This window comes from Culex quinquefasciatus, chromosome 3, assembly GCF_015732765.1.
Source record: "Culex quinquefasciatus strain JHB chromosome 3, VPISU_Cqui_1.0_pri_paternal, whole genome shotgun sequence".
In the NCBI taxonomy this organism is placed as follows: domain Eukaryota; kingdom Metazoa; phylum Arthropoda; class Insecta; order Diptera; family Culicidae; genus Culex; species Culex quinquefasciatus.
In genome coordinates, this window is record NC_051863.1 from 79,831,094 (window position 1) to 79,858,248 (window position 27,155).

A 27,155-nucleotide genomic window follows, 5' to 3' on the forward strand; every position below is an offset into this window, starting at 1 on the left:
CACAATTTTTTTCGTGCTTTGTTCGAATTTAATTTATTTTTTACAACATCTTTCCCCTTTCGTCACACCCTGATGCGCCTCGGTCATAACGTAAACATTCAAAATCGGTTTCGTGCCGCGATTCGTGATAACAAGAGAACCGGTCATAAGCGCGGAACATGGTTCTCCTCCGCTGCCGTTGTTTCGCTGTTGGCCGCACCCAGTGCCGCAGGCTCTCGTTGTCGGCCGTTTCGTACTCTGCGCGTCGTGTCGTCATAACCGGTCTCGGAGTCGTATCGCCGGTCGGTTGTTCGGTAGCAAAGGCGTGGACCACCATCCTCTCGGGAACGTCCGCTATCGGTCGGTTGGAGGGCTCTGTGTATGAGAAGTTGCCGTGCCGAGTGGCGGGCCAAATTCGTGGGGATGAGTTGGATGTGGGGGATTATTTTGGGAAGAGTGAGCTGAAAACGATGGCCAGAGCAACGGCACTGGCGTTGATTGCGGCAAAAGAGGCGCTGGATGGGGCCAAGTGGACTCCGGAGGATGTAGAGTCGTGCCAGAGGACGGGAGTTGCGATTGGGATGGGAATGATTGATCTGATGGACGTTTGCGAAACGAACGAAGCCTTGAAGAAGGGCTACAACCGGGTGAGTCCGTTTTTTGTTCCGAGAATTCTGCCCAACATGCCCGCTGGCCAGCTGAGCATCAAGTACGGGTTCCGAGGTCCGAATCATTCGGTTTCGACGGCGTGTGCCACCGGGGCTCATTCGATCGGGGATGCGTTCCGGTTTATCCGGTATGGCGATGCAGACGTGATGGTTTGCGGCGGGGCCGAGGCCAGCATAAGTCCGTTGGGAATCGCTGGATTTTGTCGGTTACGAGCGCTGAGTACTTCGTTTAATGAGGAGCCACAAAAGTCTTCGCGGCCGTTTGACGCCGCCAGAGAGGGGTTCGTCATGGGAGAAGGTTCGGCGATTTTGGTTTTGGAGGAGCTGGAACATGCCAAAGCGAGAGGAGCTGACATTGCTGGGGAGATTCTGGGATACGGCTTGTCGGGGGATGCTTCTCATCTAACCGCACCTCGGGAGGACGGAACGGGAGCAATGCTTGCCATGAGTCGTGCCCTGAAGGATGCGCATCTTTCGCCGAAGGACATTGGCTACGTGAATGCTCACGCCACCTCAACCCCAATCGGAGACGCTATCGAGGCCCGATCGATACGAACATTGTTCAACGGAACATCCGAACGGGTGGCCGTTTCTTCCACAAAGGGAGCTCACGGTCATCTGCTTGGAGCTGCCGGAAATCTCGAGGCATTGTTCACCGTGCTGGCGTGTTTGAAGGGAAAGCTACCACCAACGATTAATCTGGAAACCATCCCCGAAGAGATGCAAGATATGAACCTGGTTCCGAACGAGGCCCAAGACTGGAATCCGAGCAGTGGCAGAAGAATTGCATTGAAGAATTCGTTCGGCTTTGGAGGAACGAACGCGTGCCTCTGCATAGCTGAATACAAAGAGTGATGAAGAATGTGTAGCTAGTGTGTTGTTATTGTTTTATTAAAGTTTAAAAATCCAAAACTAAATCTTGTGCTGCGTAGTGCTTATCACGGCCCTTATCAAACTGTTTCGTCGACCTTTTCCAGGTAAGTAATTCACTCATACTTGCTCCTTTTACGATGACTTCCTTCGAAACTCTTCCCTCTTGATCTCTCTCCATCGTGCTTATCTTCTCGCTTTCGCTTGTCTCGATCACCGCCCCCTCGACGAGACGACTTTTCTCGCTTAACCTGCCCAAGATATTCCACCATAGCTTCCGTTTGCATTTGGATGAGATTTCGCACCTCCTCCTGGTAGGTCAATGGGTTCTTTGCCACGCGATACTTTTGGTTGCGGCGAAACACGTTCCGCCGGTAGGTTGCGATGTCCGCCAGGGAAGTCATCTTGGCGTCCTTGTTTTGCTTCTTGAAGCTGTGAGCGATTTGGGAGGATATTGTTAATCAATTTTAATTTTAATGCTACCAAAGTATTACCTTATTTGTATCTCTTGGAGGGGCTCGATCGCGGGCGTGTTTTGTAGCACGTACTGGTCCAATGTAAGTCTTTCGGCGGAGGAATAATTCACCAGAAGATCTTCATGGTTTGTGGGTGTTTCGCGTTGAACGGGAAAATCTAGAGTAGGTGCGCGTAAAAGATATGCTTGTACATTTGTGTCTGGAAGAAATGTGTAACAAATGAAATCACTCAATAGAAGAAAATACCACTATCAGAAAAATCTCACCAACTTTCACCGAAAACGGATGATGCTCGTCGTAGAATGATTCAGGTAATGCATCTGGATCTGGGGCGGTTGCTTTCTTTTCATTTTGTTGTCGTCTATTAAGATTCTGAAATTTTGAATCAAAATCTAGTGTACGCTTGCATCAATCTGGAACATCAACTTACGGTTTCAGTCCTTTTCCAACCAAAATTAGCTAATAATTTGTTAACTTGAGAATCGGCATCGGCTATAAAATCTGAAACCAAATTCAGTTGGTTTTTACGCATTTCCATCTCTAAAGTTCGTCCATCAGCTTTAAATATTGATATTTTTGTATTAAATTAGGAATTTTGTTTACGTTTTCAGTAAACATTTAATGTCAGGTAAATGATACACTCTAATTGAGGTTTGTTTATTTTGCCAACATTATTACTACCGTGCGTGAAAGAAAGATGTTTAAAAAAAAGCTCACACAAGTGAGAAGGGAATGCAAAGGCTTGAGATTAAATCGAATAGAGTTATCTACGTGCGCATGTATTGCGTGTACGTACACGAAAAAGATTGAGGTTAAATTTTGTACCACCCAGCAAAACAAATGGTGTGCTAGTGTGCGTGAGCTCGGCCTTAGATAACTCTATCGAAAAATTAAAAGTGAGAGTGTGTGCAACATGGAGTTAAACTTTCTGTGCAGTTGCTGTGAAGGTTCCCATGGCACTTCGAAAAGTTTAACTCCATGTTGCACGCACACGCTCTCACTTTTAATTTCTCTATAAGGCTTTCTAGGCCCCGTGAAAAAAATATATTTTAACCCAAAAATGACGAACTTCTCGTCACAGTGTCCTGATGCAAACAATAGAGATCTCCACGGTTTCTCTCACGCACACCATCATTCTGTGTTAGTATTTGTATTTGAAGTATTGTTTTGGTTTTGAACGATTGTGATTGGCTGAATTCCAAGCAGCTGATTTTGTTTACACTTTTTTTTACGCAGACATAGGCAAATCGAGTAGATCAATCGTCTGTAAAAACCAGCTGTTTACCACGTGCTCGTGGTAGAACAAAGGACACAGCTGATTTTGACAGACGAATCATTCTACTCGATTTGCCTATGTCTGCGTGTAAATTTTGTTACAAACTAACACACTCTCGCGTGTGGATATCTCTATGATCGAGCTCGAGCTGTCACAGCCCTGCGAAGTATGTTGGCTGACATATCGGGCGATCAGTCAAAAAAACCAGCTAGAAGTCACCTGACAAAAAACTTTTGAGATAGGAAACCTGATGCAAACAATCGTCCAGCTGTAATGTAAACATACTTTGAATGTGTTGGTAAATTTCTGACTAGAAAACCTTATTAGGTTTTTTAGTCGTGACGTCATTTGACAGCTCGTGTGCACCAAAGCGCACACGTAGTGCACGCAAGCTGTCAAAATCCTATCCTCTAAATCGGGTTGGCGTGAAACCTCCTTATTTTGAAGTTTTAAGAAATCGTATTTTGAAAAGAGAGCACGCAGAAAAAAGTTTTGTAGAATCAGCCTGTACGAGGTTTGAATCAACAAAATTTTTGTTGAATATAATCAACGCTGATTTTGGTTTGAAACAAACCTTGATTTTCTCGATTCAACAAAAGTCTTTTGTTGTTTTGAAAAAGCTGCTTTGACGTTTAGCGTTGATTCAACAAAAATTATGATTTTCAAATCAACAAAACGTTTTTTTGATTCAAATATGCCTTATTTTTCTGCGTGAGGCAAGAAGGGCGTTTGTTTTGACGTCGAATAAATAATTCCGTAGTAATAGTTCAGTAGGGTGAATCCGACGACGTGAATCTACGTTTGTAAACAAGCAGTCTATCCCCCTCCTACTTTACGTGAACTGTCACTTGCGCAAAAGGGATAGACTGCTTGTTTGCAATCGCAGATTCGCCCTATTGAACTGTTACTACGAAATTTGACGTTAAATTATAAATAAGTTAACTTTAAAAAAAATGCTGGGTTTTGAAACATTTTCAAAAATTTTTGCAATTCCGAAAAACACACATGAGTGAAATTTTAAGTCAAATTTTTATGTATTTTGTCAATAAATCGTTTAAATCAAAAATGTTGAAAAGTGTTACTTTTCAAAACAAGTGCTGAAAAGTTCAACTTTTCAGCACCAATTTGAGTGCTGAAAAGTAGAACTTTTCAGCATTTATTTTGAAAAGTGTTGCTATTCGATTCTGTTATTTTTGGTACAGAAAAGTAGGCTATTTCGTCGTTCAAGAATGACAGGAAAAGTAAGTAGTTTCACGACGGAATTGCAAAAAAATCTTTACCAGTGCCGGTCAGTTAAATTTCAGAACATTTCCGGATGCTTCGATATCAGCAATTTTAAATAAATGCGTACTAAAAGTTTATGTTTATGGTAAAACTTCTACCGGCTGAAAATAAACGCCAAATTAAAGCGTAATCTATGTCATGTGTTTTATTTATCATATTGTCTACTAGAATACACGCCGTGCTAATATCTACTTATTAATATGCAATTCACAGTTTTTTTGCAGCACACTTTAGTGCTATTCACAATCCTAAACATAAACAGAATATCACATTCCAATTTCTTGCTGGTGCTGTTCAGAACTCATCGTGAAAGCTTTCCGCTGTGTTGACCATCTTTGATGAGATAAAAATGGACGATTTTGCGATTATCTGCAATGAAAAAGGATACAATTTAAACAACTTTCCACTTTTTTTTTTGCGTAAAACCTGACTCACCTCTGGCAGGGTAAGCAATCGATCGGTGTTCTTGTCCGCCAAACTGAACAGTGTCGAGGCTTCCTGGATGGCATACCGGGGATGACGGGGATCCACGTACGCCAAGAGTTCTCCCCGATCGGCTTTGCCGTCCTTGTTCTTGTCAATAATCTTCTTAAACTCGGCCTTCCGTTCGCGTTCACTTTGCGACAGAATGATCTTCTTGCTGCTAATGTCCGCCACTCCGTTGGGCAACACGTCGGAAAACTCAGCCATCGTAAGTTTATCGTCTCCGTCGGAGTCAAACTGCATCAGAATCTCGCTCACCAAGTTTAGCATATTAGCCGTGCTCGATTCCGGATGTCGGAACGCGAGAAACTCGTCCAACGTCAAGCTCATCGGATCTGTTCTGGCCGCTTCCATCCACAGTGCTTTGTCCCTGGCAATGGATTCCTTTACCTTTCGGTCCAACGTGTCGAAGGCCTTTTTCTTCTTGTACGAATCGTCGAGGCCTCGCTCGCGCAAGGAATATGTTTGATACTCGTCCCAGCTGATTAAACCATCCCGTGGTTTGAGGTCAATTTCCACGAACGTCGTCGGATTGGACCGAATGGCGGTATCGATGTGGTCCCGTATCTTGAAGTTGATATATTTGGCAAGTTCCTGCACGTTGAGGCGCTTGTCGCCGTTGGTGTCTGCCCTGAAAGATCAGGAAAAAGATTATAGAATTTAAGGTACACAAATTGCAAAATTTATGCATTTCTTACTTCTAAAACATGTTTAAGGACACAAAAACATTTCAAAATAAAAAAAAACATTTCATGAAACTTAAAAAAATATCAAGCCTTTTTTAAACTTATTTAATAAACCTTCATGTGGAAGGCCCTTCCCCATATTTATTTGGTATTGTCATGTGATTGCAAAATTTCACCATAACAGTTTTTTTTTTCTATTTGGAGGTTTACTTTTTTTTACTACTTAATTATAATTCTACAGCACAAAATATAATAAAAAGGCATTTTTATAGGCGACGCTAGCCCACGTGGCAGCTGTTTGACACATGGCGTCCCCGAAATTTGATGCTTTACAGGGGAAAACCCGTTGATTCCGAACACCCCGGATGTATTGCTGTTGAGTTTGATCAGGGTTGAACGAATCGACCTGATCTCTTTAGAAAAGTTGATCCCCAGACGATTCCGCTCACTCCCGGCCATACTAGAAGATAAAAACACACTTCAGACCTGTGCGATTGCTCAAAAATTTAAATTTTACATAGCTATTCTCGTGTAAACTTGAACTCGCTTGAAACAAGTCAGTTTTTAACCAAATGAGCTAATATTGAGCGAGTTGTGGCGCTATAACCACGGCAAATAGTGTCCAGGGCATTTGTGGAAATACAGTGTCCCATCCCCGAGATTACGTTATTTTCAAAAACATAAGATTGCATTGCCTTTAGAAAGTGTGTATCAACATAAATTTGTGAAAAACAGGAACAATTTTCCACATTTTCCAACAACATGTATGACGTGTCACAAGTGTGCACGATCATTTTGATGATAAAATGGTCTATGTCACAAGTGTGCACTGCGATATCCGGGAAACGGAAGCGAGTTCCCAAAATCGGGTTAAAGAATCTTGTAGTGTTTATTAAGCATAGCAAAACATCATCATTAACTCATTTTCGACTAAAATGGTCTATGTCACAAGATGGCATATCGGATATGCTTGGACAAACCATTTTTTGAGTTTGTATTGATTGTTTGAAGCAATAGTATTTGGAGATTACCCCTGACTCAAGGCGGTTCTAAAAACACCCAAAAAGCAAAAATTGAAAATTTGGTTTATAGGACCTTTTCATAAAAAAAACTCCAGGTATGTTTTTTTCGCATAAAGAGCAACAAATTTCAAAATTTTAAAGGTTTCGCAGAATTTTTTTTCAATAATCCGGATTTCCACCGGAACCGGTTACGGGACCCGACCAAAGGGACCATATTTTGGGTTTTTCTAACAATTTACTGTCTAATGACGGAAGCATCCAAAAAGACCTAATAGAACTTAAATTACAGTGAAAACAAAATAAAAAATATTTTTTCGACGGGGGGTGATTCATATGCAAAACTTCTGCATTGAATATCTCGAGCTAGGGTAACAATTAAGACATGGGCCAGGTTGCATTGTGTTCAGGAAGCCGATCCCTCGGGAAGTTTTTTTGATCGTCCTGCTAATAATAATAAAAAAATTTGTTACGCTGTGTTATTGGTCTAAAATAAAAGATTTCGAGGTAATTGTAACTACAAACATTTTTTTGTGATTTTCATGATTTGAATGTATTACATTGAACTTTCGTAATTTCCGCCATATTGATTCCACGACTCGAGTTTTCAAAAGCAGTTCAAAACACATTTTTTTCTGAAAAACTAAATTTTCACTTATAGAATATTTTGAATCGAACATATTCTTTGTTAGGAAGGTGACACACAACTTATTACGTTGAAATCTTCTATGAATCATCTGATCTCGTTTTATTATATTTTTCTTCTGCAATACCGTGGAGATAGTATACGAATCAGTTGCTTTAAAATGTTTGGCTTAATTATTCATAGTTCTAAAAGTATTCACTATCAAACTTTAAAAATCGATTTTCTCACAAAGTACTGAATGTTCGTTGTCAAAAGAAAGCACACAAAAGACGATTTGTAACAATATATAGAAGAGAATTAGTTAGAAAAAATAAATTGTATAAACTTTAACAGTTCCAATGACAGCTAGTAAATTTTAACGTCCCATTATGTTTCTTTGTAGGAAAATCAATAATATTTGCGATTATGTTTGAACATTACCGTTTAAGTCAAAACGCAGAAAAAAATAACGATTTTTAAAAGGTGCCGAAGAATATTCTGACAGTTAAAAAAACCGTTAACCCTCTCCTGCCCTTGGTTACTCTAGATCACTAATACTTTGAACTCTAATATCTCGGAACTGGCACAACTTTTCATGGTGCTTTATGTATTCATGTAGAATGTATACAAACATCGCCCCAAATTTCTTCAAATTTGGTTAAGCACAAGCAAAGTTAAAGTGCGAAATGTAAACAAAAGTGGGCCATTTTTTGGGAAATAAATAAAACCAATTTTCGATAACCCGTAAAAATTTCCAAACACAACATTTTATGAATCTATCATTTTAGCACCGTTTTCGATGATCGTGGGTCAAAGTAAAGTATTTCCTGCATTTTTGTACCAAAATTTAACCATTTACTATTTTTACAATAAGCAAACAGGGTGAAATTGATGGCAATTTCAAGAATGCCCTGGTTATTGTTACGAATAAAGCTTACTTATTGAACGCATCAGTCAGCTCCTGGGTCGCACTCTCGTCTACATTGTATATCCCGTCGGTGTCTAGCAGACCAATGTCGTCGCCTGTGCCTTGGTTTGTTTTCCTAGCAGCTGCCTCCGCCGGGATCGTCGGACTGGATGCCGGAAATGCCAGCATCAGGACGCAGCTGATGAACGCTAGATAGAACAGCACCGGCACCAACGTTGACCAGCGCGGTATTTTCGCGTTACGTAACAGTTTAACGATCAGACCCATTTTTTTCGGGGGTCACTTTTGATATGGCGTTTGTTTAGTCGGATTCACGAGTCTACTGGGAAACCCCCCTCTTAATTTGCCATATGTTGACGCGTCGTTTCGTGGTTCACGCGAGATTCCGTAATCAATTCCACATGTTGCACAATACAGACTGGTTTTGTTGCCCCGTTGGCATTCACCAGATTCACATTGCGGGTGTGTTTTGGAGCCTGGCAATGGCGTCGATTAAATTGTTATTAAACTTGTTCTTGCACCCATTACGACAACGACGACAACGACACTATACTGCTGCTGCTGCTGACATACTAAACCGAATAATGAAAAGTGAAAGAGAAACTATAGTGGTTAAAGGTATAGACAGACAGCCGCAGACAGCATGGGAAAGTGCTCTACTACGACTGTGCGAGCATAGCCAAAGGTCTCGTGCGTTTTTGGAGAGCGCGGGCTCGCCAGATCAGACGCGCTCTGAGCGATTTTGTGTACCAAAACAAACCAGCCTTCGGAGAAGCTGCCATGGCAGAAAAACACATAAACAAACGGCTGTTCGTTGGTCAAGTTTTGCAAAACTGCTGCAGAAACGTGTGCACGAGAGAGTGAATATAGTTCCGATTTCTCTTGAAGAGAGGAATACTCTATCTTGGACGGAGAAATAAGTGGGGGTTATACAAAACACCTTTAAATGTTTATCCTTTATGCTATAAATTTCCAATCATATATAAAAATGTGTACCAATAAATAAAAATACACAAATTTCATATAATTTCTATTAAACATTGATTTTTTTTCCATATCTAGAAAGCAATTTCTAAAATTTTGTAGAACACAGATACACTCTTAGATATGTTACAACATAATATTAATAAACATTATAAGATTATAAAATCAGCAAAACTGCACTGCAAATTAAATCATTTTCGAAGCACTTTAGTTGTTGTTTCTAATTACATTTATATTTCCTTAAATCGCGATAACTCGCAATGTTTACGAGCATACTCCATTATCACTGGAACGCTCAACGCATGCCCATCTTACACGGACGCCCAAGCTTCCCAAAATAATTGGAACGGTAACTTCAACTCGCTGGTTCTTGGGCATAACTCAACCAATCGGGACGAATCTTGTTTCCAAGGATTTGTAAGAATGTCTAGATGATTCTAAAATTTTGCAGAACTTGATTTGAACAAATCTGTAATTTCTTTTTTGGAATTCTCAAAGCCTCGTGGACAATTGTCCATACAAAAGAAACTTTTTTGTATGGAGCGTAGACAATCGCCACCACACCTTCCCCTAAAAAAACACAAAATATCTACGTGATTTATAGGTGACCTCTACGGATTCTTAATGTTAAAAAGTGAAACTTTTGTGAAAATTTCGGCTCTGCTCAATAAAAACAAATTTGGAATCTTTTTGAAAGGACTGAAGATTCTGCTGTTGAGGATACGTTTGGGGCGAACAAAACAGTATTTAGTCGGTCAATAGTTTTAAACATTTATTTCTAAAATTGTTGTTTTATGTTCAGACAAAACAGGTGGTTTTTGCATGTAGAATCTTCATTCAAATCAAACTTTTTTCTTCAGAAAACCAATTTGTATTATGATCAAATTTAGCACCGGTTCCAAACTTTTTTCTTTTGGTTTATTTTGTTTATTGTTTTTGTTTTGCTTAAATTTTGGATAAACATTGTTGTTATCTTTTTTGAACAGTTCAAGCACATTTAAAGCTAGTTATTTTGGTTAATGACGATGCATCGCACTCAATTGCAAACAGTTTATTATCTTTGATTAACATTTACGGCCTTATATTTTTACGCTGATACACCAATTGCAAATGGTTGCAGTTAAAATTAGTTTTGTTATTAGCAACGGATTCGTATTGTTCGTTATTATTGTAATCGCTCGTGTAAACATGTATAAATATTGTTTTTTTTTTGTTCGGCATATTCCGCTTTGATAAAGCATATAATGTAACATTCAGCTACCTTTAGTACGAGTCTTATTTTACACATAAGTAGTGGTAAATATAATATGTTTTTTCTGTTTCAAAATATTTTTTTTAATATATTAAATTTTATTTAATGATACGTGTTGTTAAAAATATAACTGCTCTGAAATCTCGAGAGTCAAATAATTGTATTGAGGAGCATTACAGATTCCTCCCTTTAACTACGTTTGGAACACAGGTTAAACTGAAATGCTTGTTTGCGGCCGCCATCTTCGTTCGATTTCGTCCCTGGGTTGGTCACTGGCTGCAACGTCGAATATGACGGATGATATTTAATATCAATTAGGCACATACTTGTTCAATATTCCCGTTGTCAAAACTGATACTTGCAAACTTATATGGCACGTTGGGATCCAATTTTACATTTTCTCGTGGGTCTGACAGTGCAGGCGATATGATGTTTGGTGAATTAATTTCTTTTCTTTTGTGATTGTGCCTTTGGTCTTTCCTTTTCAAAACCATTTCTGAATAAAACCATAAATATATATAGTACGATAAAATTCTTCGAAAGTTTCTTCCGAAGCCACCAAAAGTAAGACTTGCTCTTATTGGCTGTGTGCATTCAAATACGAAACGAGTTGTGCGTTTGGATGGGATCGGTTTTTGGTGCATTATAAAATGCAGCATTTCTTCTTTCCGCCCTTTCGTTTGCCCTTCTCGTCTATCAGAGGCCTCTCGGACAGCTGGAACTTTCTGACGACGCGAACCAACTCGTGGAACGCCTGATCTACGTTGATTCTCAGCTTGGCACTGCATTCGATGTACGGAATCTTTAACTGTCGGCTGAGCTGTTGGGCTTCCTCCAGCGAAACGACCCGTTGGTGGTCCAAGTCGGATTTGTTGCCCACCATCAGCATCGGGAACTCGTCGCGGTCCTTGACGCGCAGAATTTGCTTGTGAAACTTGTACATCTCGTCGAAGCTGGCATGATCCGTTACGGCAAACACCAGCAGGAATCCCTCGCCGGACCGCATGTACTGCTCCCGCATGGCGCTGAATTCTTCCTGGCCGGCAGTGTCCAAAACTGGAGGAATACGGAGGAGCGATAGAGTTAAATCAATTAGGTACTTGAAAAACATCGTTTTAGGGGACTTACTGTCCAGTTTTGCTGGCACATCGTCAATGACACATTGCTTGGTGTAGGAATCTTCGATAGTGGGGTCATAGTCGGTGACGAAGTAGCTCTGAAACAAATGTCCAATTAAATGAAATACATTCCATAGTTGTTTACAGCAAAATCCCGTAGGAGAGAGCTTCTTCTTATATAATATGCTAGCTGAATCGAACGCAAAACATTGAAATTTTCCATTGCAACAACATCGCGATACAAATCATGTATGTTTACAGTTGATATTAACGGATCAAGATTGTTTATTCTATCCAAGTGATAAGAGCAACATTAAGCAAAACAAGACAGATGGAAGATCTCGAGCAGCAGAAACCACTACAGAGATGCCAAAAAAAATGCAGATGGCTTCCCACCCCACTTGAGTTTCTTATTAGAACCAACAACCGCGGTGGTATAAATAAAATGCATATGCTTGGTTAACGTCCTTCTAAATAAATCGCTATGACTAAACTGACCACTACAGAAGCAACAGTAGCGCCAAAAAGTTTGCCACCAAGCATATCATCGCAATCGCTTTGGCAAGTGTGTGTGCTGTTGATTTTGTTGGGAGCTAGAACAAACGAAAAGAAATACAAAATTGTTTTCTTTTCCACACAAAATTGGCACCGAACGCCACCATACAGCAGGTATTCACACCAAGAAGGGTAACTGCATCGATTTTGGGTACTATTTCGTATGGTTGTCCATTCCGCTTGAAGCTTGCTCCATCCACCCTACAAAAGTCGCGGGTGACGAAACCGTGTCCACGACCAAGAATTATGTGGGCGATCGTCGCCGCTTTTCTTGCGCGTTCAATATCGAATCGAGAAAACGTTAATGAAATGAATGAATTTGCATTATACTCGATCATCGTGAGAGCGCGCGCGATACGAGGAGGGTGAGGCCAAGATCGATCTAGACCTGCTTCTTGAGCGAGATCCACTCAAAGTGAGTCGGTGAAGGCGACGACGATGACGATGACGAGTACGATGACGAGGTCGGTGATGGGTGTTTTACGAGATCCGTACGCTCCCCTGCCAAACAGCGATTGCCAGATGTCAGCTGTTTGGGCTGGAATGTTCCCGTTTGCCCCGTTCTCCCCCTCGGGATCCGATCAGGGCGGCAGTGTAACAATTAAACAAACAAAATTTCAGCTAAAAATACCTGTATGAACTGTATGGTGATTGCGGACTTTCCGACACCTCCTCCTCCTACTACGACGAGCTTGTACGTTTGGGCATAGCTGCCAGGGTTCGACTGGTTATAACGGGACATTGCGGGGACACGGGGACACTTGGGGCTCAACGAAACAGGTGCAACACTCGAAGGTGGGGCTCCTCGACCGCGAACGACAAACTGTGCTGGGTTTACTGGGCAGATAATATCAATAAAACTAAACAAATAATAGGAGCAAAATCCCTCAGCAGAATGTTGTGTACATCTTTTAGAACTGACCAGCCGAGATAGTTAGTGACACCATCTAGCATATGTCTAAGGGAAGAGTGCAAGTGGGTACAATAGCGGTTCAGTGTGGCAGAATGGCTGCGTGCGGGACAGGGGGAATAACCCACTGGTTCATGAATGGAGAGAGAGAGGAAAAAACAAGTTTGAATGGACCGTTAATCCGAGTAATACATTCATTAGAATTAACATTTAGTTGTTGTCCAATCTAATAAAATGTAAATTATAAAATCTAATTTTAATACGAGTTCAGTATTTATTGTAGACAGTTTGAAAAAACGGGTGTCACATTATCTTGAGACTGGGTGGACCAAATTGCATAAAATTTGGAGGAGAACTATAAAGATATATCTATCCCGTGGGAATGACGAATCCGTATTTTAGAAATTTGTTAAAAATAGAATAAATTAAAACAGATGATAAATCTAATCAAATAAACATTATGGTTTAGTTGAGCGTTTCAGCAGAATGCATTGTGAATACAAAGAGATGAGATGATGATGTTTTTTTTTTAAATATTTTGATAGATACGTATTTCGTTTACTACTCGCAAAGTTCATCAGTGTTTTTTTCCTGGACTCGATAACTATACGAATTACGTAACTGTTAAGATAATAATATAAGTAATAGGGTGTTTCATCCAAACAAAAAAGTTTTCAGAATCTGGCAAATCGAGGTTCCCCTAGTAGAGGATACCCATAGGGACTCTCATGCCAAATATCAGCCCATTTGGTTGAGAATTGGCCTGTCCCCAGCGGTTCAAAGTTTACATGTAAATTACTATGGGATTTTTATGCTTTTCGTACAATCGTTCCTACAGGTCCGGGGACAACATGGATTCACTCGGAATAAAGACAGGTGTGTAGGGGATGGTCCAATGAACAAATTCCAGAAGGAATTAGGGTTGTCCATTCTGTCCCCAAGGTGCGCATTGGATCGACGTCCGGTGTCTCCAGATTCAACGATTCACCCTTCAAATGTACGTATTGTCCCTAGTATGCTGTGACGGCTAGTTGAAAATTACGACGCCCCATGTCAGACGGTGAACACGTGGCAGAGTATTAACTCAAGTTTTGGCTCAGAAACATTCTTTAAAGTAATAAAGTTATAAAATTGATGTTCCTGTAACAATGTGAACTATTCTAAATAACGTAACATGATGATTTTGTAATAAAACTGCAATCGATGCTTTCCCACGTGTTCACCGTCTGACATGGAGCGTCGTAATTTTCAGCTAGCCGTCATAGCATACTAAGGGCAATGCGTACATTTGAAGGGTGAATCGTTGATTCTGGAGACACCGGACGTCGATCCAATGCGCACCTTGGGGACAGAATGGACAACCCTAATTCCTTCTGGAATTCGTTCATTGGACCATCCCTACACACCTGTCTTTATTCCGAGTGAATCCATGTTGTCCCCGGACCTGTAGGAACGATTGTACGAAAAGCATAAAAATCCCATAGTAATTTACATGTAAACTTTGAACCGCTGGGGACAGGCCAATTCTCAACCAAATGGGCTGATATTTGGCATGAGAGTCCCTATGGGTATCCTCTACTAGGGAAACCTCGGTTTGCCAGATTCTGAGAACTTTTTTGTTTGGATGAAACACCCTAATAAGTATATACAGCGATTCCCCACGAAAACAGCTTGATCCAAAAAAAAGTTCTCCGATCAAGCTCCAAATTTTTCCTGGGATTCTTTGGCCGAAATAATTAGATCTGTATTTTTTGTTTGGCCATTAGGGTGACCTACGCCGTGTTTGGGTGGTCCGAAAAATGGCAATTTTCGTCGACTTTGGTAAAAACCTCATTTTTCAAAAAATCATAACTCCGCATCATTTCAACCGATGTTAACTGTCTTGAGCACAAACGAAAGGGTATTAGACTGGGTTTTAAGAAAAAAATAGTTAAAGGTTTCAAATATCTAGCCTAACATTTGAAAAGGTCAAATGAAAACTTAAAAAGCTCTTTTGAAGGTCTTGGGACCAAAGAACCTATGCTTGAAAATATTTTTTTTCAGATTCCTTGGAAAATTTCACATAAACGCTGGTGCGTTCAGAACGGAATGGAAGTGAACGAGAAAAAGTGCAAGCTGATCTCGTTCTACAGGATTCGGAGCCCAAATCTTGCGGAGTACAACATGGGCCGATCCACACTCGAACGCGTTCACTCCATCGTGGACTTGGGCGTCACGATTGACTGCAAGATGGAATCCAACCAGCACGTCTCCATCTCCGTGGCCAAATCGTACGCTATGCTCGGTTTCCTTCGAAGAAATGCTGCTGGTTTCACCGACGTGAGGGTCCTCAAAACGCTGTACTTCTCGCTAGTTCGCAGTGTGTTGGAGTACGCCGTACCGGTGTGGGCGCCGTATTACGCCGTCCATCAGCAGAAGATCGAGAGTATCCAGCGTCGGTTCGTAAGGTTTGCAGCTCGAGTGTTGCCCTGGAACGACCCTGTGACGCTGGCACCCTACACGAACCTGTGCGCTCTGGTCGGCCTGCCAACACTCCAACACAGAAGAGTTCTCTGTGAATCGAAAAATAAAATGTTCGTCTCCGACCCCACGGCTACAGATCTGGCTTTTAAAAATTGTGGGTTTCACGAGCGGTTTTCCAGTGATGGAAGACACAAATTTTTAAGAGCGGATACAGACATCGGCCATGTATTTCAGAAAAAGAGCTCTCAAAATTCAGACTTTGAGTTCCGGGTTTCGGGCCAAAATTCAATTGAAAGAGCGCATCTAAACCTTCAATTTAGTAATAGGATTTTTTCCTTGGACGAATCCTCGCCGTGCACAAATTTTTAGATTTCTGAAAAAGCGTTTTGACAAAGAACTTTGTCTTAGGGCTCTATACAAGGGTAGCAATCCAGATTTTTCGCGAAGCGAAATGTAACGCGTAGAAGCAAATTTTCGAAAAAGTGCAAGATTTCAAACGATTGTATCTTTTTCCTCTCGACCAATTTGAACGTTTTACCCACCAAACGAAAGGGGAAGACTTACTTAATGATCTTAAAACATGTTTATTACAGTACTTATTTATTTAAGTACTTAAAAGTTAACATAAAACTACTAAAGAATAGCGAACGCTGATTGGTCAAGCGCAACCTTTCCCGAACACATTAATCAGATTCAAGTATCTAGCACTTAGCAAATTTTGCCTTGCCTCCTCCTTCCGTGGAACTGTCACGCGAGAATGTAGCACCATGGTTGCAACATGCCGTGCGATACTATTTAAGTTAGCACTTAGCCTCAGACAAATTCAGTGCCTACCGAGGTTTCATCCGAAGCGGACCTCGCGTTGGTTGTTTAAATGCTCACACATACATAATTTTCGGATCGTCGACGAGCCAACAAAACTCGGCTCGGTCGGTCCTGAAAAGTCATTCTATTGCTGGACGTCGACGAGAACACATCAGAAGCAGATGGCCTGGTGGCCCGGTAGCAGACGGCCTGGAGGTCTGGGAGCAGATGGCTTGGAGGCAAGGACCAGCTAAGACATGGTAGTCGCGGGAGTCGATCATTGGAACTGGCCACCACCTGGACTGGAGTGGCCGGAGGCCCCAGGGATGTTCCGATGGGGGGACAACGACCCTGTGACGCTGGCACCCTACACGAACCTGTGCGCTCTGGTCGGCCTGCCAACACTCCAACACAGAAGAGTTCTCCTTCAACGACTGTTTGTGTTTGACGTCTTGCGGAACAACATCGACTGCAGTGACCTACTCGAAGAAGTCCACATCCGAGTTCCCTCAAGAGAACTTCGGAACCATCAGCTTCTCGACATACCAAGACACACGACGAACTACGGACACCAAAACCCTCTTGACGCCTGCTGTAGAAAGTTCAATCACTCGACTATTTTGGAAAATTTTGACTTTAATGTGTGTAAATCTATGTTTAGAAGTAGAATTTTGTTGCTTAGTTAGTAAGAAACCCTAAAGTCTGCAAAGATGATAAATAAATATTAAAAAAAAAAATTCAAAATAAAAACTGGGTTTTTAAACGCGCCGCGCGCAAAAAAGGTAGAATGAAAAACTCGGCAAAAAATCGACTTTTTTCACTAAAACTGTGATAACTTTCAAATTTCAGCGATGACCTACACATGTTTGGATACCAAAAATTGCGTATTTTCAATTACGAAATTTTTGGTAACCTAACATGTATAGGTCATCGCTGAAATTTTAAAGTTATCACAGTTTTAGTGTAAAAAGTCGATTTTTTCCGTTTTTGATATTTTTCCTTTTTTGCGTTTTTCTTATCAAAAAATCGTATCTCGGAATATTGAAAACAAAACTTCACCTTTTTATCTGTGATGTAAAGTTTTCCAAGGAATCCCGAGACTTTCAAAAGAGCATTTTTTTGTTTTCATTTGAACTTTCCGAATGTTAGGCTAGATATTTGAAACTTTTTACTATTTTTCCTAAAAAGCCTGTCTAATACTTTTTCGTTTGCGCTCAAGACAGCTAAAATCGGTTGACATGGTGCGGAGTTATGAATTTTTGGAAAATGTGGTTTTTGCTAAAATCGACCAAACAAAAAAAAACCCGATTTAATATCACCAGAGGTGAAATAGAGCCTTTCTTACAAAATGATGAAACTCCGAGATGTATTTTGGTGCAATTATTTTTTCAAAAACATAATGATACCATCCAGTGAGAATTTTACCTAAAGCTTCGAATCTTTTAAGGGTTAACCTCAAATGCCATTTTTTTAATTTCAGAAGTACATTATTTGTCGCAAGACATTTAAATTTAATTAAGAAAAACATATTGGATTGACATTATTAGAAAAAAAATAAAGGGTACTCAGTCTATAATGTAAGTCTATGATTAATTTAAAAAGAATATGTATCGCAATTGCACTTTGTCGATCAATTATGAGAAGCCAGAAAGAACACTTTCACGCGCAGCGTAAAACGCGCAAGCGTAAAAGCGCTGGCGTTGAAGCTTCGACTTGACGACTTTTCGAGCGAGAACGAGCCGGGACTTCGAATTTGATGTTCAGTATATGATTTTGTATAAATCCAAAAATTTAATAGGAAAAAATAGGGTAAAAATAAGACGAAAAACACTAAAATCGCTATATCTCTGGAAATACATTTTGGAAAAGCTTCAAATTTTGGGCCCAAACAGTTTATGGCGCATGTTTTCGAATGGCTTTTGTTTGAAACTGAATTCTTTAAATTTGATAGTGTTATCTGTAAAATAGTCCAAAAAATACCTCTAAAAATGGCTTTGACCACATTTACTGGTCGAAAATTGTGAATCGAAAAATAAAATGTTCGTCTCCGACCCCACGGCTACAGATCTGGCTTTTAAAAATTGTGGGTTTCACGAGCGGTTTTCCAGTGATGGAAGACACAAATTTTTAAGAGCGGATACAGACATCGGCCATGTATTTCAGAAAAAGAGCTCTCAAAATTCAGACTTTGAGTTCCGGGTTTCGGGCCAAAATTCAATTGAAAGAGCGCATCTAAACCTTCAATTTAGTAATAGGATTTTTTCCTTGGACGAATCCTCGCCGTGCACAAATTTTTTTAGATTTCTGAAAAAAGCGTTTTGACAAAGAACTTTGTCTTAGGGCTCTATACAAGGGTAGCAATCCAGATTTTTCGCGAAGCGAAATGTAACGCGTAGAAGCAAATTTTCGAAAAAAGTGCAAGATTTCAAACGATTGTATCTTTTTTCCCTCTCGACCAATTTGAACGTTTTACCCACCAAACGAAAGGGGAAGACTTACTTAATGATCTTAAAACATGTTTATTACAGTACTTATTTATTTAAGTACTTAAAAGTTAACATAAAACTACTAAAGAATAGCGAACGCTGATTGGTCAAGCGCAACCTTTCCCGAACACATTAATCAGATTCAAGTATCTAGCACTTAGCAAATTTTGCCTTGCCTCCTCCTTCCGTGGAACTGTCACGCGAGAATGTAGCACCATGGTTGCAACATGCCGTGCGATACTATTTAAGTTAGCACTTAGCCTCAGACAAATTCAGTGCCTACCGAGGTTTCATCCGAAGCGGACCTCGCGTTGGTTGTTTAAATGCTCACACATACATAATTTTCGGATCGTCGACGAGCCAACAAAACTCGGCTCGGTCGGTCCTGAAAAGTCATTCTATTGCTGGACGTCGACGAGAACACATCAGAAGCAGATGGCCTGGTGGCCCGGTAGCAGACGGCCTGGAGGTCTGGGAGCAGATGGCTTGGAGGCAAGGACCAGCTAAGACATGGTAGTCGCGGGAGTCGATCATTGGAACTGGCCACCACCTGGACTGGAGTGGCCGGAGGCCCCAGGGATGTTCCGATGGGGGGACATTTTCCAGACCGTAAGAGTTGGGGCAATATGGGTATCAAACTTTATGGTTTTTGCTACTGGACATGAAATTTGACATTTCGGCAGTAGTGGCCACAATCCGGAGTGGCCGGAAGCCCCGCGGATGTTCCGATGGGGGGACATTTGTCGGACCGTAAGAGTTGGGGCAATATGGGTGTCAAACTTTATGGTTTTTGATACTGGATATGAAATTTGACATTTCGGCAGTAGTGGCCACAATCCGGAGTGGCCGGAGGCCCCTCGGATGTTCCGATGGGGGGACATTTTCCGGACCGTAAGAGTTGGGGCAATATGGGTGTCAAACTTTATGGTTTTTGATACTGGATATGAAATTTGACATTTCGGCAGTAGTGGTCACAATCTGGAGTGGCCGGAGGCCCCGGGGATGTTCCGATGGGGGGACATTTGCCGAACCATAAGAGTAGGAGCAATATGGGTGTCAAACTTTATGGTTTTTGATACTGGATATGAAATTTGACATTTCGGCAGTAGTGGCCACAATCCGGAGTGGCCGGAGGCCCCGCGGATGTTCCGATGGGGGGACATTTGCCGGACTATAAGAGTTGGGGTAATATGAGCATCAAACCTTATGGTTTTTGATACTGGACATGAAATTTGGAATTTCGGCAGTAGTGGCCACAATCCGGAGTGGCCGGAGGCCCCGAGGATGTTCTGATGGGAGGACATATGCCGAACCATAAGAGTAGGGGCAATATGGGTATCAAACTTTATGGTTTTTGATACTGAATATGTAATTTGCCATTTCGGCAGTAGTGGCCATAAACCGGAGTGGCCGGAGGCCCCGGGGATGTTCCGATGGGGGGACATTTGCCGAACCATCAGAGTAGGGGCAATATGGGTATCAAACATTATGGTTTTTTATACTGGATATGAAATTTGACATTTCGGCAGTAGTGCTCACAATCCGGAGTGGCCGGAGGCCCCGCGGATGTTCCGATTGGGGGACATTTTCCAGACCGTAAGAGTTGGGGCAATATGGGTATCAAACTATATGGTTTTTGATACTGAATGTGAAATTTGACATTTCGGCAGTAGTGGTCACAATCCGGAGTGGCCGGAGGCCCCGGGGATGTTCCGATGGGGGGACATTTGGCGGACTATAAGAGTTGGGGTAATATGGGTATCAAACATTATGGTTTTTGATACTGGACATGAAATTTGACATTTCGGCAGTAGTGGCCACAATCCGAGTGCCGGAGGCCCGGGGATGTTCCGATGGGGGGACATTTTCCGGACCGTAAGAGTTGGGGCAATATGGGTATCAAACTTTATGGTTTTTGATACTGGACATGAAATTTGACATTTCGGCAGTAGTGGCCGGAGGCCCCGGGGATGTTCCGATGGGGGGACATTTGCCGGACCGTAAGAGTTGGGACAATATGGGTATCAAACTTTATGGTTTTTGATATTGGACATGAAATTTGACATTTCGGCAGTAGTGGCCACAATCCGGAGTGGCCGGAGGCCCCGCGGATGTTCCGATGGGAGGACATATGCCGAACCATAAGAGTAGGGGCAATATGGGTATCAAACTTTATGGTTTTTGATACTGGATATGAAATTTGACATTTCGGCAGTAGTGGCCACAATCCGGAGTGGCCGGAGGCCCCGAGGATGTTCCGATGGGGGGACATTTGCCGAACCATAAGAGTAGAGGCAATATGGGTATCAAACTTTATGGTTTTTGATACTGGATATGAAATTTGACATTTCGGCAGTAGTGGCCACAATCAGGAGTGGCCGGAGGCCCGGGGATGTTCCGAGGGGCGGGGGGACATTTGCCGAACCATAAAAGTAGGGGCAATATGGGTATCAAACATTATGATTTTTGATACTGGATATGAAATTTGACATTTCAGCAGCAGTGGCCACAAACCGAAGTGGCCGGAGGCTCCGATGGGAGGACATTTGCCGAACCATAAGAGTTGAGGCAATATGGGTATCAAACTTTATGATTTTTGATACTAGATATGAAATTTGACATTTCAGCAGAAGTGGCCACAATCCAAAGTGGCCGGAGGCCACGGTGATGTTCCGATGGGGGGACATTTGCCGAACCATAAGAGTAGGGGCAAAATGGGTATCAATTTTTATGGTAATTATGAATCTAGTGAATCTTGGGAAATTTGGACCAGACAATGTAATCGAAAATTTCAACAACCATCTTGCAAAGTTCTTTGTCATACTGGTCATGTGTAACATAACCACCTGCACCTTTTCCAAAAGCAAACCTTGAACCTTTCTTTTGTAAGAAAGGCAAAAAGATAAAATGAAAAATACGGGTCTAATTAGGAGTCCCCACAAACATTTGGAGCCCGATCGGAGAACTTTTTTTTCGAATCATGCTGTTTTCGTGGGGGAGGGCCTCGTTGCGCGGTGGTTAGCGGCTTCGGCTGCCGATCCCTAATAGCCGATTGCTATGGAGCGCGGGTTCGATTCGCGCCTTATCCTCCTGGCATTCTATCGGATGGGGAAGTAAAACGTCGGTCGATTTGCGTCAAAGAGTAATTTCATCATTTTTGAAGGTAGGCACTCAATTTTTTTTAACGAACCCACAAAAAAACACATTAAAACACATTGATGCCCTTAAAACAGTTAAGAAAGGTTTATCTGTGTGCTCATACAAACTATTGAAAATTTTGTGGACCCGTTTATTGAATCACAAACCTCCTTGATAAATACAAAGGCTGCTTATAATTTTTAAATTAAATTGTAACAAACTTACGGCAGATAGTCTCGTAGAAAAAGGCGTAATGAAATGAAATGTACACTTTTTAAGGGGATAAGGGAAATTCTCCACGGTATTCCCAAGTGTGTTTCGCTTGGAAATGTACGGTTTTTTGTAGGTAAAATATCTAGAATACGCACTAAACAAGCGTTACGATCAATGGTTTAAAGTTTGTTCTAGAACAAAAATTGAAATTCAACATATAATAAGTTTATTCTTAATCAAAGAGACAAGTATGCATGTAAACCATTCGTTTACCCCTCGTTTTCGCGCGATAATTTGATAATGTTTTTCCACGATAAAAAGCGCACAATTTGCCCCTATAGAGTTATTGTATTCGCAAAAATCCGCACTAGTCGGAAGTTTCACCTCCAAAAGTGGCCTCAGTTAGATTCGAGGAAAGTAGGTATTAGGATCTCTGGATAGTGTGCTGACATCCAAAACTGTGCGCAAAGATTTCGGAGTTTTTAACAGAATGGTATCATTACTGATTGGTGTGATCCTGTTACGAATAGGATCTGTCATAGGGCAAAGTAAGTGTAACCTATTGAGTTATGTTTAATTATAAAAAATCCAGTGACCATGAACTTCTGCGCTCAGTACAATAGTTGCAACGAGGAAAAACTGTCACCTAGTAATATTATTTACATCTCGCTGCAACATCACCGCAGTGTTATGCTCTAGTAATCACCCATCATGTGTGTTTTGTTCAGTTACAAATTGATTTAGTCCGTCGGTGAGACTCAAGGTGTCAATAAGTGTATCAAAGTGATTGACGGTCAAATAATTTTGGTTAAACGCTTAGAGCTTGGCATTGAACTTTTTGGGCAGATTCATTCACTAAAACTTGACCGAATGTGTTTGAATGGTGCGTGCAAATTATCACGCTCAATCCGTGTTGGCAGCATTAAATAGGTGCAGTTGACATTGGCTTTTTACTCTCGCCGTGGGTGTTGGACCGTTTTTGTAGCATTTATTGTTCGGTGATGACAAATGAGAATAGACTGTTAGTGAATGATGTATTTATTAGGTGTTATGCTGGATTAGTGGTTAGTTAGGGATTGTCGGTCGTGCCATTCGTAAAACGTGAAGAGAAGTGTATTTTTGTGATGGCTTTGGATGAAATTTGTTGGAAGTTGTTGCTGTTTCCGTGGATTGCTAAGTTGGGACATTGGAAACATTATTGTGCATTACAGTTAAAGACAACTACCCCGTTCCCGTTTATAACGCTTCCCAACGGTTATACCTTCCCGACTGGGACGACAACGTCTCCGTTCACGTTCACTCCATTGACGACGCAGTCAATGGGCACGGCGCCACCTCTAACGTTCAGTACTGGAAGTCCCACCCCGACGAGTACAAGTACCACGTTTAGTACTACGCAGAGTGTTACGTTCAGCACCATTCCAACGACCTTTCCAAGTTTGACTTCGACAACATTCCAAACTACGTTGCCAACTGGTACTCCCATCACCGTGACCACAGCTCCAAATACTCAGACAATAACTCAGCCAATACTCACTAGTACAACTCCATCTCCAATAAGTAGTACTACAAGTACCATATCCCAAACAACTCAAACCATTTCCGTCCCTACAATAACGTCAACCCTGTTGTCCTCGTTGTTCCCAACAGTCACGTTCACACCCCCGATAGCCACAAGCACAATTCCTGGAGTTACACTAACCTCACTGCCTACAGTAACACCAGCGTCCAGCATTTCACCCTTGCCCACATTCCCATCCTTCCTGTCCACCCTAACTCCTCCGACGATAACCAGTACGTTTGCCACGACGACAAGCTGCCCTCCGGTTCCTCCCACGTGCCCACCAACGGTGACGTCTACCACAACTGGCACTTCCGTTCCGTCGCCAACTCCCAGCATTGACCCCCGGCAGTTGGCCAACGGTTGTCCCTGTCTCGATCCTCGCGGACAACTGGTGAATTTGAAAACGTTTCGATAGTCTAGGTGCTTGTCTGCTTGCTCATATTACATTACGCTTCATGATCCGGGGATTCCGAACTAATGTTTATTCATGATTTTTCACATATTTATCATGCAGACGATGCCTGTCTTACTCCAGACGGACAGACCGGAATTTGTATCTCGTATGTAAACTGTGATGTCATTGTCCGCTTGCTGGTTCAAAACTCGCAGGTGCGTGACCCCAATATCGAGAGTTACGTCCAGCAAAGTCTTTGTGGAAATCGCGACCTACAAATGGTGAGATGGTTTTAAATAGTTTTGAGTAATATTCATCACGACATGGCAATGATTGTAGGTTTGTTGTCCTGCACTACGATTCTCAGCGCAAATACCGGCCCCAACTACCACTGCCCCAACTACCTCAGGATCATTTTTCTACTTTTCGAGTGCACCATCCGGTACTACCGCCGGTTCCATCAACACTATTCCAACTACAACATTTGCTCCGCTGGCGGGGCAGTACCGTCTTCCGACCAACTCGCTGGACCGCTGCGGAATGTCCAACGCATCCCATGCCCGCGTCGTTGGCGGAATGGACGCCCAACTTGGCGCTTGGCCGTGGATGGCCGCTTTAGGCTATCGATCTAGTAACTTCGACCTTACTACGGGTCCAAAATTTCTGTGCGGTGGCACCCTGATCACCGCCAAACACGTGGTCACAGCCGCCCATTGCATACAGAATCTGCTCTACTTTGTACGACTGGGCGAGTACGATATCGCATCAACGAACGACGGCGCCAACCCCGTTGATATCTACGTAGAAAAAACAATCATCCACGAGCAGTATAACGAGAAAACCATACAGAACGACATAGCTATGATCTGGCTGCAGCAGACTGCACCACTCTCGGACATGATCAAGCCGATCTGTTTGCCGGTCGAGGAGGCAATCCGTTCGCGTGACCTAACCTATTACTCACCGTTTGTGGCCGGTTGGGGAACGACCTCGTACCGGGGACCCACGGCCAACCGTCTGCAGGAGGTGCAGGTGATAGTGCTGCCCACGGATCAGTGTGCGTTCAACTATAAGCTCTACTTCCCGGATCAGGTGTTTGACGATAAGGTGCTGTGCGCCGGGTTTCCCAAGGCGGAAAGGATTCCTGCCAGGGTGACAGCGGTGGTCCGTTGATGTTGCCACAGGTGAGTAAGTAGGTCCAAGGTCCGGAAATTGTTAATTTGACTTGACTTGACTTGAGGTAACCTTTTGTTCAAAAATTTAGATGTGATCGTGCTTTCTTGTCGCAAGTCGCTTTTTTAATGTTTGACCTTAAATGAACAAAAACTAATGCATTCGATGTGAACGAAAAACAAACACGTTTTGTTTGACATACCGTTCTGTGAATAATCCCAAGTTATAGTTAAAAATACATGGTAGTGGGCATGCACGTGTGGCAAATCGCCCTCTGCTATAAATCCTTTGGGTAAGTTGTCACACTTGCACTTGCGAATTTTGTGGATCTATGAAGACCAAAAAGCGAGACATTGAAAGTTGCACATAATTAAGTTCTTAACTCCATTTTGTCTAAAATTTAGATGCGGCAAGATAGCGTGATCACGACGATTTTATAGGCATTTAAAGAGCTTTGTTAGATTGATATTTGAGAACCGCTCTGATAAATCCAATAATCTACGAAAGGTTTCACAAAACATATAGTTTAAAATGTTTAAATAGTCAATATTATTTAAAACTTCGATAATTGTGAAAAAGCCGTCCGAAACCTTTTTTTCACGTTTTGGTTGAGAGTACAATAACGATTTATTTCCTTTGCCGTTATGTGGAATCATACACAAATCATACAATTAATAACAGATCAACGAACCTCAGTGGGAATTCCGTCTTCCTTAATGAAACATATCTGGCGTGAATCAGTGCCTAAATAGGCGGAAAATAGTAGCAACATACCGGAAGCCACCGCACAGGTCAACCGGAGCGATCGCGAGAACGGTGCAAATTAATCGGGGGAATCCCCCTGCCCCTGTTCCGACGACACCAGACAGCCTAGAGTTACTTCGGAAAGATGCAAAGCAGTTTTCCACGTGAATCATGAATACCGTGCGAGATTGATAAATTAATGAATGCGAGAAAGAAGTTTCCGAGGGCGCTGATGTCATCTAATAGGGAGGCATTGCACGAAATATTGTTGTGGAAGTTCACACCTTTTTGCAAAGCGAACTAAAACTTCATTAAAAATGGTCAAGGGACAAGCATTTTGTAGAAATGTTCTAGCTAGCATTGAAATTTATTGGAGGTACTCAATAACTAGGATTCTTTTTTCCGATTCATACGTTTGTTTTCACAGCTCGCGGCCAACGGTCAGTACTACTACTACAACTTAATCGGGATAGTTTCGTACGGCTACGAATGTGCCAAACCGGGCTTTCCAGGTGTGTACGTCAAGGTCGGTGCGTTCATACCGTGGATTCAATCGAAATTGAATGTATAATGAGGAAGATGTCAACTCGACGTCGTGATGTCCGAGCGGATGAGTAATTCTGTAGCAGTCTAGAACAAATCAAAGACTTCAAGTGAACTGTCAGCGAGCTACTTGTGTACTTTTAATTCTGAATGACTTCACTTTTTTTCACGGATCTAAAATAAAGAATACTGTTTTTTTAATCTTTCGTGATGTTGTTTTTGCTCCAGGTAGTTGTAATTCACAACAATTCAGCTTTTAGTTGGTTTATATTCACGGTTTTAATTTGTTTTTGTTTCGTGCGCAATTAAAGAGCAATAAAATCTACAGTAAGTATCTGATCATGACGTCGCGACGTATTTGTCAAACATTGAGTACATTACGCGTTTCACAATATCGTGTGATGTATGTGATAGCTCTTTTATTTCGAAATTTGTTGTTGTTCAAAAATTTGCACTCTTACTTTGTTGATCCACATTCAAATCACCAAGACAATCCAGAACTGGTAAGGTAATGAAGACA

The 27,155-nt window shown here is 41.8% G+C and overlaps 6 protein-coding genes across 6 annotated transcripts; 3 read left to right on the plus strand and 3 right to left on the minus strand.

Moving 5' to 3' along the window:
- The first annotated feature begins 47 nt into the window (after nucleotides 1-47).
- On the plus strand, nucleotides 48-1,559 carry LOC6035830 (3-oxoacyl-[acyl-carrier-protein] synthase, mitochondrial). Its single transcript, XM_001845898.2, has one exon. It carries the CDS (start codon nucleotides 159-161, stop codon nucleotides 1,500-1,502), a length of 1,344 nt encoding a protein of 447 aa, XP_001845950.2. The 5' UTR covers nucleotides 48-158; the 3' UTR covers nucleotides 1,503-1,559.
- LOC6035829 lies at nucleotides 1,518-2,626 on the minus strand. The gene is made up of 4 exons (XM_038259240.1): nucleotides 2,424-2,626; nucleotides 2,260-2,365; nucleotides 2,012-2,192; nucleotides 1,518-1,949 (listed from the first exon to the last, which is right to left on the minus strand). Exons 1-4 carry the CDS (start codon nucleotides 2,529-2,531, stop codon nucleotides 1,634-1,636), a joined length of 711 nt encoding a protein of 236 aa, XP_038115168.1. The 5' UTR covers nucleotides 2,532-2,626; the 3' UTR covers nucleotides 1,518-1,633.
- Nucleotides 1,568-26,841, plus strand: LOC6035827 (venom protease). Its single transcript, XM_038259241.1, is given in 5 exon segments — nucleotides 1,568-1,624; nucleotides 24,296-24,456; nucleotides 24,515-25,298; nucleotides 25,301-25,359; nucleotides 26,520-26,841. Coding segments are annotated over 4 exon segments (990 nt in total). The 5' UTR covers nucleotides 1,568-1,624; nucleotides 24,296-24,453; the 3' UTR covers nucleotides 26,664-26,841.
- LOC119768685 (45 kDa calcium-binding protein) lies at nucleotides 4,673-8,940 on the minus strand. The gene is made up of 3 exons (XM_038259237.1): nucleotides 8,305-8,940; nucleotides 4,989-5,667; nucleotides 4,673-4,922 (listed from the first exon to the last, which is right to left on the minus strand). The coding sequence occupies exons 1-3, from the start codon at nucleotides 8,559-8,561 to the stop codon at nucleotides 4,848-4,850; spliced, it is 1,011 nt and encodes a 336-aa protein (XP_038115165.1). The 5' UTR covers nucleotides 8,562-8,940; the 3' UTR covers nucleotides 4,673-4,847.
- LOC6035828 (ras-like protein 2) lies at nucleotides 10,025-13,148 on the minus strand. The gene is made up of 3 exons (XM_001845896.2): nucleotides 12,835-13,148; nucleotides 11,659-11,746; nucleotides 10,025-11,586 (listed from the first exon to the last, which is right to left on the minus strand). Exons 1-3 carry the CDS (start codon nucleotides 12,943-12,945, stop codon nucleotides 11,174-11,176), a joined length of 612 nt encoding a protein of 203 aa, XP_001845948.1. The 5' UTR covers nucleotides 12,946-13,148; the 3' UTR covers nucleotides 10,025-11,173.
- On the plus strand, nucleotides 15,202-24,196 carry LOC119769008 (mucin-2). Its single transcript, XM_038260880.1, has 2 exons — nucleotides 15,202-15,538; nucleotides 23,325-24,196. The coding sequence occupies exons 1-2, from the start codon at nucleotides 15,202-15,204 to the stop codon at nucleotides 24,194-24,196; spliced, it is 1,209 nt and encodes a 402-aa protein (XP_038116808.1).
- Nucleotides 26,842-27,155: the final 314 nt, after the last annotated feature.